Source organism: Haliotis rufescens, unplaced genomic scaffold (assembly GCF_023055435.1).
Source record: "Haliotis rufescens isolate VD_foot unplaced genomic scaffold, xgHalRufe1.0.p SCAF_10, whole genome shotgun sequence".
Taxonomy (NCBI): Eukaryota; Metazoa; Mollusca; class Gastropoda; order Lepetellida; family Haliotidae; genus Haliotis; species Haliotis rufescens.
In genome coordinates this window covers 30,271,532-30,284,059 of record NW_025963780.1, presented here as the reverse complement: position 1 = coordinate 30,284,059, position 12,528 = coordinate 30,271,532, and the positions used below count along the sequence as shown (strand labels likewise).

General features: G+C 42.7%; 1 protein-coding gene across 1 annotated transcript; it reads right to left on the bottom strand.

Annotated features, from left to right (window-relative positions):
• Positions 1–3,395: 3,395 nt before the first annotated feature.
• LOC124135065 (E3 ubiquitin-protein ligase E3D-like) lies at positions 3,396–11,770 on the bottom strand. The gene is made up of 8 exons (XM_046500244.2): positions 11,638–11,770; positions 10,481–10,786; positions 8,825–9,105; positions 7,662–7,770; positions 6,840–6,966; positions 6,396–6,529; positions 5,749–5,914; positions 3,396–3,750 (listed from the first exon to the last, which is right to left on the bottom strand). The coding sequence occupies exons 1-8, from the start codon at positions 11,766–11,768 to the stop codon at positions 3,694–3,696; spliced, it is 1,311 nt and encodes a 436-aa protein (XP_046356200.2). The 5' UTR covers positions 11,769–11,770; the 3' UTR covers positions 3,396–3,693.
• Positions 11,771–12,528: the final 758 nt, after the last annotated feature.

Genomic DNA, 12,528 nt, shown 5'->3' with positions numbered 1-12,528 from the left:
TCTGGTGTCCTTCGCCGTGATATTGCTGGAATATTGCTAAAAGCGGCGTAAAACCATATTCACTCACTCATTTCAGTGATGACAATCGAGATCAACAGTTGAACTCTTAATTGCAGGTAAATAAAAACAATGTCTTTCGGATTTTGCCATCTCGTCAAAATATAACCATGTGTTAAAATTCTTTGAAAAAGAAGTTTCTTATTAAGGTTGGCAATTTGTTCAACGTGGTCCGGAACTGTTTTCCTATACAGGTTCTGACGCCATGGTATTCAGGTTCAGGGAAAACAGCCATTGGCCGCGATTCTCAATGTGGGCTTCGCGCCACATTCGTAACCAACTCGTGTTATTCCGGGACAAGCCGAATTACGGAAAGGGGCGAGTGCCGACGAATGCTTCGCACCAGTTACCACGGCCGTGTTGCCTGCTGTATAACGAAAACTCACGACTATAGTACCCTTTCAGATTATCAGACTTGCCTATGATAACGTTTACTGTATTGGGAGCTTTTTTGCCGTCCCTTTTCGGAATCTGTACTCCTCGGCTTTTGACAGGGATATTATTTATCTTTCCATGATACACAAAATCTATTCTAAAATATGTCGTGTTTAAAATATATCTGACATGTTTCATTTTCTCCATCAAACGTTTAGTGGTATATTTTGTTCTTGCTGTTTATGGTGTGGAAGGTAATTTAAGATACCGACGTTTACTACAATATCTGAAAAACTATTGGACTTACTCCAGTCAAAGTTGGTATGAGATTATTAAACAGTCATACATAACTGGATATAACATTTAAAGACAATCGGTGCATGAATAAAAAATCTGTCTATTTAGCTATCACTATATTTCATCAACAACTAGACCTGTTCGTCACGGGTGGAAGGAGCATTCATTGTAACAGCCATCTGCATAATGCTACTCCTGCGTCAGAGTGCCATATGACACAGTTGAACCAATAAACTCAACTCGAAAGGTTGCACGGGAATCACGCACGCACGAATACGGTGTTAGCGTTGGGCGTCTCAACGTGCGTGATTCCCGTGCAACCTTTCGAGTTGAGTTTATTGGTTCAACTGTGTACAGCTAAATAGACAGATTTTTTTATTCATGCACCGATTGTCTTTAAATGTAATATCCAGTTATGTATGACTGTTTAATAATCTCATAACAACTTTGACTGGAGTAGGTCCGATAGTTTTTCAGATATTGTAGTAAACGTCGGTACCTTAAATTACCTTCCAGAATTATACGTTGTGACTTTCCCACTGTTACCACCATTCTGTGATGGTGGTTGTCTAACCCTTGTCGGATCACCTGGTGTGGTGGTGCTCATTCTACTACTGCTGAATTAAATAAAATCCATCCAAACAGTCTCTGGCTTCTTCTTGTTTGTTACACACTCACATACTAATAACCCGTGAAGATTCCGGGGTAGAATAGGTCTTCAGCAACCCATGCTTGCCGTAAAAAGAGAATATGCTTGTCGTAAGAGGCGACTTACGGGATCGGGTGGTCAGGATCGCTTACTTGGTTGATGCATGTCACCGTATCCTAACTGCCTGGATGGATGCTCCTATCAATCACTGGATTGTCTGGTCCAGACTCGATTATTTACAGACGCCGTCTTACCGCTGAGTGCGGCGTTAAACAACAAACAAACAAAACACATAGTAATGGGGTTTTGTTGTTGTGAAACGCGGCACTCTTAAATATATGACACCAGCCTGTGAAGAATCTAGTCAATCTGGTGATTGATATTGCGACCAACGGTTCATACGATCCATTTGGTTACCTCTTAAGACCAGCATAGATTGTGATTATGATTATGATTGGTTGGTTGGTTGGTTTGTTGTTTAACGCAGCACTCAGCAATATTCCAGCTATATGACGGCGGTCTGTAAATAATCGAGTTTGGACCAGACAATCCAGTGATTAATATCATGGGCATCGATCCACGCAATTGGGATCGATGACATGCATCAACCAAGTCAGCAAGCCTGACCACCCGATCCCGTTAGTCGCCTTTTACTACAAGCATAGTCGCCTTTTCAGCATGGGTTGCTGAAGATCTATTCTACCCCGGATCTATGATTGTGATTGTGATTATGAGTGACCGGACTTGAGGGATGAAATCCACGACCTTTGGTGTGATGCTGACAGACCAAGGATCATAGGAGGAGCAAATTTTGGAACTGAATTTGGATTAACATGGTGTTCAAGATTATTGCACTGTGTGTTGCTGTTTGAACTAGTTCGCACTAATGCTGATTTTATAGCACTAGTCTAGTGAGATACCATGCCACAGTTTAACATGGATACCCTACACAGACACAGTGTTCTGACTTCAAGCCGACCAGTCATGGTTTTATCCCCTTAATGCCGAACACCAGGCAAGTTAAAAACAAGTAGCATCTTTTAATGTCTATTGGTATGACGCCACCAGGGATTAAACCCCAACCTTCCGCACTCAGGGCAGACGCACTATCCACTAGACCAAGGAGGAATTCACAGAAACATCAGGCTAAAAGGAGATGCACAGTTGAATGAGTGAGTTGTGTTTAACACCCCTTTGAGCACTATTTCAATGTTCTGTTTGTTGTTTAACGCCACACTCAGCAATATTCCAACTATATGACAGCGGTCTGTAAATAATTGAGTCTAGACCACACAATCCCTTGATTGATATCATGAGCATCGATCGACGCAATTGGGATACGATGACATGCATTAACCAAGTCAGCGAGCCTGACCACTCAATCCCATTAGTCACCTCTTACGACAAGTATAGTTGCCTTTCACAACAAGCATGGGTTGCTGAAGACCCCACTTCTAACCCGGATCTTCACGGGTAACTATTTGAGGAAAGCGGATATGGTGCAGGTCCAACATTATAAACTCACCAGGGCAGGTATGGTGTTGACAAACCAAGTTTCATTTTCAGGGCAAATCTAGGATTTGAACCCACGGCCATCGGATTATGGATGCGACTTATAATAGATGACTAGGCCACTTATGACCCAAGCCACAGTTGAGTGAGTGAGTGAGTATTGTTTTACGCCGCTTTTAGCAATAATCCAGCAATATCTCGGAAGGGGACACTAGAATGGGCTTCACACATTGTACCCATGTTGGGAATCGTACCCGGGCCTTCGGCGTGACAAGCAAACCCTTTAACCACTAGGAAACCCCACCCTCCGAGCCAATGTTGAACTAAAAGTCAATGAATACAGTTCCGTAGTTTATCACTTGACATACATACTATTGTTGAGAAGAATTTAAAAGACGAAACTGAATGTTGATGCAACAAAAAATCCATGTTCACTGACCTTCCATCAACTATGATTACTACAGTCCAAATGGGTTTAGAATCAACATTTATAAAAACACACAAGTGAATTAAAAGTTGCTTTATAAATGCATAAATGATAAACATGTTATGCAAAACAATGCTCTTAAATATATACAGCAAAATGCCTGACCAGACCTATATACAAATATATATGTTTATGTTACACCCAATCTGTGCAGCTGCCCATTGTGTGCATTGGGCAGGCTGTTTGCTCAATGCATGGAATGCGCAGTTGCCCAGATTGGGTGTAAACAGATTGGTAAACATATACATATATATTTGTGTATAGATCTGGAAACAATTATCAGCACAGGCAGTATGGCACAGGTCAGTGCTGGTCCCTACGTCTTCTTGGGTAGTTGTTTTTCTTCTACTCGATCCTTCATAAGGAAACTCACCTGAAAAAAAGTGACAACGTGAATCACTAAACAATAATGTCTTTGGTGATTTTTATCATAACTGACATTTGTAAGTAAGAAAACTCTGTTTTGTGTGTTTTTGGTTGAATGAGTGGGTGGGTGAGTGTGAGAGAGTGCAAGAGTGGGCTGGTGAGTGGATGGGTGAGTGGGAGAATGGTTGGGTTTGAGAGTGGGTGGATGTGAGAGTGGGTGGATGTGAGAGTGGGTGGGTGTGAGAGTGAGTGGGTGGATGTGAGAGTGGGTGGGTGGGTGGGTGAGCAGATTGGTGAGCAGGTGGGAGAGTGGATAAGTGAGAGGATGAGTGGGAGAATGGATGGGTGGGTGTGAGAGTGGGTGAGTGGGTGGTTGAGGTTGGGTGAGAGAGTGAGTGGGTGGGTGGTTGAGTGGATGGGTGGGAGAATGGGTGGGTGAGTGGGTGGGTGGGTGTGAGGGTGGGTGTGAGAGTGGGTGGGTGAGTGGATGAGAGAGTGGGTGGGTAAGTGGATGGGAGAGAGTGGGTGTGAGAGTGGTCGGATGTGAGAGTGGGTTGGTGTGAGAGTGGGTGGGTGAGTGGGTGTGAGAGTGGGTGGGTGAGTGGGTGTGAGAGTGGGTGTGTGAGTGGGTGTGAGAGTGGGTTGGTGAGAGTGGGTGGGTGATTTAGTTGGTGAGTAAGTGGGGGAGTTAGTGGGGGAGTTAGTGGGTGTGAGAGTGGGTGTGTGAGTGGGTGTGAGAGTGGGTGGGTGATTTAGTGGGTGAGTAAGTGGGGGAGTTAGTGGGGGAGTTAGTGGTTGTGAGAGTGGGTGGGTGAGAGTGGGTGGGTGATTTAGTGGGTGAGTAAGTGGGGGAGTTAGTGGGGGAGTTAGTGGGTGTGAGAGTGGGTGGGTGGCTGGGTGGGTGGTGTGAGAGTGGGGAGTTAGTGGGTGTGAGAGTGGGTGGGTGGCTGGGTGGGTGGTGTGAGAGTGGGTGGGTGATTTAGTGGGTGAGTAAGTGGGGGAGTTAGTGGGGGAGTTAGTGGGTGTGAGAGTGGGTGTGAGAGTGGGTGTGAGAGTGGGTGTGAGAGTGGGTGTAAGAGTGGATGGGTGAGAGTGGGTGGGTGATTTAGTGGGTGAGTAAGTGGGGGAGTTAGTGGGGGAGTTAGTGGGTGTGAGAGTGGGTGTGTGAGTGGGTGTGAGAGTGGGTTGGTGAGAGTGGGTGGGTGATTTAGTGGGTGAGTAAGTGGGGGAGTTAGTGGGGGAGTTAGTGGGTGTGAGAGTGGGTGTGTGAGTGGGTGTGAGAGTGGGTTGGTGAGAGTGGGTGGGTGATTTAGTGGGTGAGTAAGTGGGTGAGTTAGTGGGGGAGTTAGTGGTTGTGAGAGTGGGTGGGTGAGAGTGGGTGGGTGATTTAGTGGGTGAGTAAGTGGGGGAGTTAGTGGGGGAGTTAGTGGGTGTGAGAGTGGGTGGGTGGCTGGGTGGGTGGGTGGTGTGAGAGTGGGGAGTTAGTGGGTGTGAGAGTGGGTGGGTGGCTGGGTGGGTGGTGTGAGAGTGGGGAGTTAGTGGGTGTGAGAGTGGGTGGGTGGCTGGGTGGGTGGTGTGAGAGTGGGGAGTTAGTGGGTGTGAGAGTGGGTGGGTGGCTGGGTGGATGTGAGAGTGGGTGGGTGAGTGGGGAGATGAGTGGGTGTGAGAGTGGGTGGGTGGCTGGGTGGGTGGTGTAAGAGTGGGGAGATGAGTGGGTGGGTGAGTGGGGAGATGAGTGGGTGTGAGACTTTCAAAGGGATGTAATACATCAGCACAAACAATATCACAACCATTTGTTCACTCAACAATATGTACCATGGACTGAAGATGTGACATTAATGATCTGAGTGATGGAAACTGTCTTGTTCAAAAGTCTGTCGGACAAATTGCTAAATCCCTATCTGTGTTTTTTCCTTTTGAAAATCTATTTGAGGATGGTAATTTAATTGTTGAGGTGATGAGGGTCACAAAGTGAGGTTTCTAGTCAGATATTGAACTCCCTTACATGGAAGCCGTTGAGATGTCTGTGTGAGGGGGGCAGGAGGGATGTGTTGCTGACGAGCAGGGACACCAGCTGTAGAATGAGTGGGCGTGGCAGCATCAGGCCGTGAACAGTGTTATCCTTCTCCCATGTCTGGTACAGGAACGTGTCACAGCGACTTGAAGCTGAACTGAAACAAGGATAGCTTTGTTTGTTTGTTTGTTTGTTTAACGCCGCACTCACCAATATTCCACCTATATGACGGAGGTCTGTACAAATAATCGACTCTGGACCAGACAATCCAGTGATTAACATCATGAGCATCGATCCACGCAATTGGGATTGATGACATGCATCAACCAAGTCAGCGAGCCTGACCACCTGAACCCGTTAGCCGCCTTTTACGGCAAGCATGGGTTGCTGAAGACCTATTCTACCACGGATCTTCACGGGGCTTGTTTGCTTGTAGTCAGCACAATTACAGCTATAACATGAAAGTCTGTAAATAATCAAGTTTGGACCAGACAAACCAGCGATTAATATTATTAGCACGACAACATGCAATGAACCACCCGATCCATGCAGTCGCTCCTTACCAATAGGTTATTGTCTCCAATGGTTTTTTGTCTTTAAGTCTCTCATTCATAACAGAATTTAACATAATAATTTACCTGTCCGTTTTTCCAACAGTTGACCGATAGAGCACCTTGGCCACCCTGCTGCCAGTGACCTTGACATTGTGTGAGGGTTGGGTCAAGTGACCTTCTCCCATGTAGAGAGTTAGGTCCTGATCGATCAGCCATAACTGCAACCAAACATATTAAATTTTACAGTGATAACATACAGCTTTGACAACAAAAGAAATGGCCAACACTCCAAAACAGTTCCAGTTGTAGTCCAAATAATTATGCCGATTGCTTGCTGCAGCAGTGTCTCGTTCTATGCCTTTTAAATGTTTCAGTGTGAAAGGTGTCTATCTTGTTCCTGTTGATAGTTTCATGGCTGAGAAGATATAATAGGTGGGAGGACTATCTAGTTTAAGCTTTTTAAACTTAGTTTTTTGGCAGGAGCAGGAAAATTTACTTCAGTTTGCGCAAACTAGATGGTGTACATACGAGGACTTTAACAGTGTTCTCCTGTTTCACATGATTCGACTGGAGGAGGAATCGGTAGCTGGTGTAGAGGCGACTCTGTTCCAGCAACAACTGACACAGGAACACTTCGACACTAGAGGCACTCCACCTAGAACACAAACACTGGTGAAAGAGGAACACTTCGACACAAGAGGCACTCCACCTAGAACACAGACACAGTTGAAAGAGGAACACTTCGACACAAGAGGCACTCCACCTAAAACACAAACACAGTTGAAAGAGGAACACTTCGACACAAGAGGCACTCCACCTAAAACACAAACACAAGTGAAAGAGGAACACTTTGACAGAAGAGGCACTCCACCTAAAACACAAACACAGGTGCAAGTGAGTGAGTGAGTTGGGTTTAACGCCGCTTTTAACAGTATTCCAGTTATATCACGGCGTGTCAGCTTAATGTGGGAGGAAAGCCCGAAGTGATGCAAGTCTCAGATGTTTACCACTTTGGTGAAACCCACGAGCACGGGTATGGTGCTGACAAACCTAGATACATAATCGGGGCGAACCGGGATTCAAACCCACAATCATAGGTTTCTGGCGTGCCCAAGGGATGCAACTCTGCACAGCGAATCGCGGCGCCTTAGACGACTGGGCCACCCGTGCCCCCTCACAGGTGAAAGAGGAACACTTCGACACAAGAGGCACACCACCTAAAACACAGAAACAGGTGAAAGAGGAACACTAGAGGCATTGCACCAAAAGCACAAAGAGGGATAATATAACAAAGAGTTGCCCCATCTTCTACAGAGACAAGCACATTGTACTGGAGAAACTTTTACTCACACAGATGGGGTTAGACCATCAGCAGGCTGGTCCTGGAATGCTACAGCATGGAGATACAGGTGACAGAGGGGCGTGGCCTTCTTGGGATCACTGCTCGCACGGGTCAACCCTGGACAAAGTGTCACCAACCTCATAACCATTATAACATACTTACTGCAATAATTAGTGAGCGAGTGATTATTGATAAACGCTGCATCAGCAATCTTACAGCTATTTGTGACGAGGCAATAATGAGTGATGTTACAATGATCAAAAACAATTAGGTGATAAACACTGTTTTCAGTGTAGTTTAACAATGCTGAAATGAATCTTGAACCAAAATAGAAATAGAGAAGGACGGGAACTTTCAAGCTCACTCTTGTCCCCAAAACTTGAAATACATGGTCTCTAATGCCACACATACTTGGAATATTATATTGCAGAACCCAAAACCCATAATTGTACATTACTGAACAGCATTATTTCACTTGTCTACTGACAATGATTGAGAAAGAATTTCTTTTCTTTTGATATTAGATTTTGCAGTGATGTGGTCATGAAAACAGCTGTTTCAATCAGAGGTAGTTTACTGTGATTTGAAACCTCCGACTGAATCAAATATTTTCCTAATTCATGGTAGAGTAGATTACTGATCTGTAACAATGTACTGATGCAAGGTTGTTCATTAGTGTGGAATAAAATGTAATTGAAATGTAATCGTAGAAGTTACATGATTAACCATTCATCAAATCTTATAACATTCCACATTATTATTATCATAGATTTCAATGCCTACCTTCTACGTCAGGGTTCTCTCAGACAGTTATGTGGCACAATCATTCAAACAACAGGGTACACAAAGTACGCGATCTAGACTACCAGTTGTCAGACTTTCATTTTTTTAGAAGCCTCGGAGGCTGAGTGGGTTAGATCGCTGACTTTGTGTGCTGGCAATTAATTTTTTTTTTAAATATATACAAAAAAAAGGTAAAAAAAACCCACGAGAATCTGTACTTTACAAACAAAGTGTTATCCCAAATATAACATTTGTTAGAGATGTCTTTGTAAATAACTTCTAAAACAAAGTGGCATGCTGAAAAGTAGCACAAAAAATGTGACTAAACACCAATCTCTTATCTGCCACAAACAAGCATCCAATGTTTAAGAAAGAAGACGATTAATACCATTTTTTTGTGGTTTAACATCATCATCATCCAGAGTGATTCCGAGTACATTTCCACATCGGCTGCATCTGATCAGTTCACTGTTGTCACTGCAAGTCACAGAGTTCATCTTCATGTGGGACTGAGATAAGAGAACATGAAGACTGCCCACTAAACAATCTCCAGGTTTGGGAGCCACTGTTGGAGTGTGATCTTCTTCATCACCATGGCGATGACAAAACCAGAATTCAGCTACATCTGACCAGTTTTCAGAAGGAAGTGGCAAAACCCGTGAGAAGACACTGAAATCAGTCATTAAACTAATCAATGCTAATTAATCCTAAGTTGTTATCAGGCTGGGTTATTAAAAATACTTTCTAAACATTTCATTGTGTAAATCGACACAGAACAAGCATGAAATACTCATATTTCCCACCAATATGACAAGTCCGGTTGTGTGCAAGGCAAGAGTGAGTGAGTGAGTGAGTGAGTGAGTGAGGTTTTACGCCGCTTTTGGCAATATTCAAGCAATATCACGGCGGGGGGACACCAGAAATGGGCTTCACACATTGTACCCATGTCGGGATTCGAACTCTTGTGCAAGGCAAGAAATATCATAAGGTTTTCAAGATCTGCTCCGGAAACAAGCACAACCGCCACTTTCAGCCTAAGTCAAAGTCGTTGCTATGGAAACTTGATAAATAAATTTTTAAAGAATCCCAAACTATCCAAAGGCACAAGTTTACCACTAGACCTATCTATGTGCCATGTTTTTCAAGATCTGCTCCGGAAAGGAGCACTTCGGCGATTTTCAGTCTAAGTCAGTCTAAGTTTAAAATAAATCTTAAAAAATTCAAAACTATCAAAAGGCACCAGTTCACCATTAGCCCTATCTATTGACGTGAATCATGTCAGGTATTCATTTGTGAGGCACTGGCATGTAGCAGTAAATCAGGTTGGCCCTGTCAGTATCAAACCTATTTAACACCGATTAACTTAGACATGTTAGAACACTAATTCTTTTTGCATGAGATGTGAATCAAAAGGAACATTCTTTCCTAAAGATTTGTTTGCTTTTAAAAGCTACAGTCAGCAATATTCCAGGTAAATCCAGGTCTGTTAATATTACTTAATAATCAAAACTGGAGACCTGTGATTGATATTATGAGCAACATTCCATGACACTGGTATACAGTGACACACAAGCAACCAACATGATCAGAACAGAACAAAACTTTATTTACACTCTGGCCGGGATACTTGGCATATGAGATATGGATTTACAAACAGTATGTACATAAGATGGCGGGGTGGTTTACATGGAAGATTTTACAGTTTTCATAAAGACGTAACCGAATGTGCAGAGTCTTTTGATAACACTTATTATCTTTACAATCATAAAGTTCTTCAAATTTAAACACATTTGGTTTTTAGCATATGAAATTGGAACCTATATTTTCTGTTGGTGTTTTAAAAAAGGACAAAGAAAAATATAATGGAATTCATCACCAACATTCAATCCATTTAAGTAATCTCATACAAGCAAAGGTTACTTGGGACAAATTCTCAACAGAAGCCCATGTGTTGTTTTTAGGGAATAGAATCCAAAATATTACAGGTATCATGTAAATTGAAGGAATTCAACATGAACAGTACAAGATTTAAAATGTTGCTCACCTGTGATCTTTGAGTATTTTTTTGCCACAGCAAGCACAAAAACATTTGTTTTGATGTGTCTGAATGTTGGCGCAAACATCCTCCTGTTTTCTACATGCAATCCCAAACTGATCTTCGCAGTCTAAACGTTGCTTCTCATCTTTTACCTGCAGAGTCATCTGAAGCTCTCCATATGGCTGCCATTGCAAACCTCTACATGACAGGGGAAGCAACTCTACATTCTCTAAATGGAACATACACTGTCCAATGTTAAGTTCAGCAGTAACAGTAGTCTGGTCTGTAGAAACTGAGATGTGCTTGTGACACCTGAAATGGAAAACAATGCATTGGGCTTTTCCTACCACACTGACATCAAAATTCTTACTGCGAAAAGCGTCAAAATTAATTACCTATATCAACTGGCAAGCACCAAAATGATTTTCTTGGGATTACATTGAATTCAATAAAAGTGGTAGGATAGAAAACTATTGGCCCTAATTCACAACCAACCACAAGACTGCAGGATACCAGGCGTGGTTTATAGCGCTAACTGACTCTGGGTGCAGCTCTTGCTTCACTGATCTCACAGGCATGTTCAATCCTTGGGTAGTTTGTTAGGGTTAGGGTAGGTTACCCCCAACTCTATCCCTAGCCTTTGGATCCTCATTGGATGAGACTGCCTCTGTGGTCTCGTGATAGAGTGTCCACCCGGAAAACGGAAGGTCCTGGGTTCATCATGGTATCTCAGTGGGCTAGCACCATAAATTTGGGGCAACAATGTAGTTTACTGTGTGCAGCTTCGCCATATACCTACAGGTGAATTACGGGCCCGGTAAACTGCACTGCTCCCAAAATGGGACGCACGTCGATATATAAGTGCAATAATCTTGAACGCGACGTTAAACCCCACCTCACCTCAGTAGATAAAGTGGTAAGTTGTTGGCTAATTAGATAAACTCATTCGAGTTGGAGGAAAAACTATCCTAACCGTAAGGATTTAAGAGGCATGCGAGATCTGTGAAGGGAGAGGCACAGCTTGAGCCAATAAGCAATGTAGCTTAAACCGGTAAACTGCAGTTTTGCCAATCGAAATTTCTCGTATTGAAAACGGCGAATTCCTATATCAATAAGTGATATTTCTTCGACCATGACTGAAAATGTGAATGTAAACTACATACCTGGTTCCAAAATCTAACGTCACATTAAGAACTGATAGATGTGATTTATACTCGGCATAGATCCGGACCCTGTCGCTATTTACACCCTCCTCTGGAATTTGCAATTCTGAAAGTGTCACATTCGCCGCCATGCTTGCTTATGGGTGCGTATAAAATTAGCATATGCAACACACATACGAAATACATACATAATAATTATTTATTGCTCACAGGTTCATCGTCGGTCCTCAAACGTTGTCACACAATGTTATGTACTGTGATAATTATATCTTAACTAGTATAGAATAATGCTATAAATCATTGTATGTCTTAATTTGGATTACATTTCGTTCCGCCTGAAGGTACAGTTTTTCCAAGGGTACGTAACTCTGCATTGATTGCTACCAAACTGACATTTTCAAGTAATAATTCTGCCATCTAGGATCGAACCCAGCTAGCATGCGTTAATTTGGAAAATATGTTAAGTAGTAGCAGTGACCTATATAAGTCCGTGGTAATAGCTATGAAATTTATGAAATAGCTACCGCTTAATTCCTGACCCAAGTCAAAGATTTAATGTTATTAAAGAACATGATAAATGAACAAGTAAATAAAAATATGAATATGTGAAAAATGGGGAATAACTATTAATTGACGGTTATAAATGACCAACGTGAGTAAGCTTTAAATATATGGTTTAGAAATTAATAATGCGAATGTGTTCCGTTGAATATAGAAATTATTTTATCGAAAATACGTATAGATACATCTTAGAGGTAAAATGTAAATAAATATGGTCGAAATTGAAATCAAAAGAACAATGCGGAATAACATTACGGTTTCTACATCCTTCGATGACGCGAATCGAATGAAATTATCCCTAAATAAGGATAAGATATATGGATGAACAAT

Coding starts and splice junctions, on each gene's coding strand:
- LOC124135065 (XM_046500244.2), bottom strand. CDS start 11,768: ATGGCGGCGAATGTGACACTTTCAGAATTGCAAATTCCAGAGGAGGGT. Junction 6,967..7,661: donor GATGGTCTAACCCCATCTGT/GTGAGTAAAAGT, acceptor TTTGTGTTCTAG/GTGGAGTGCCTCTAGTGTCG. Junction 3,751..5,748: donor GACATCTCAACGGCTTCCAT/GTAAGGGAGTTC, acceptor ACTTTTTTTCAG/GTGAGTTTCCTTATGAAGGA.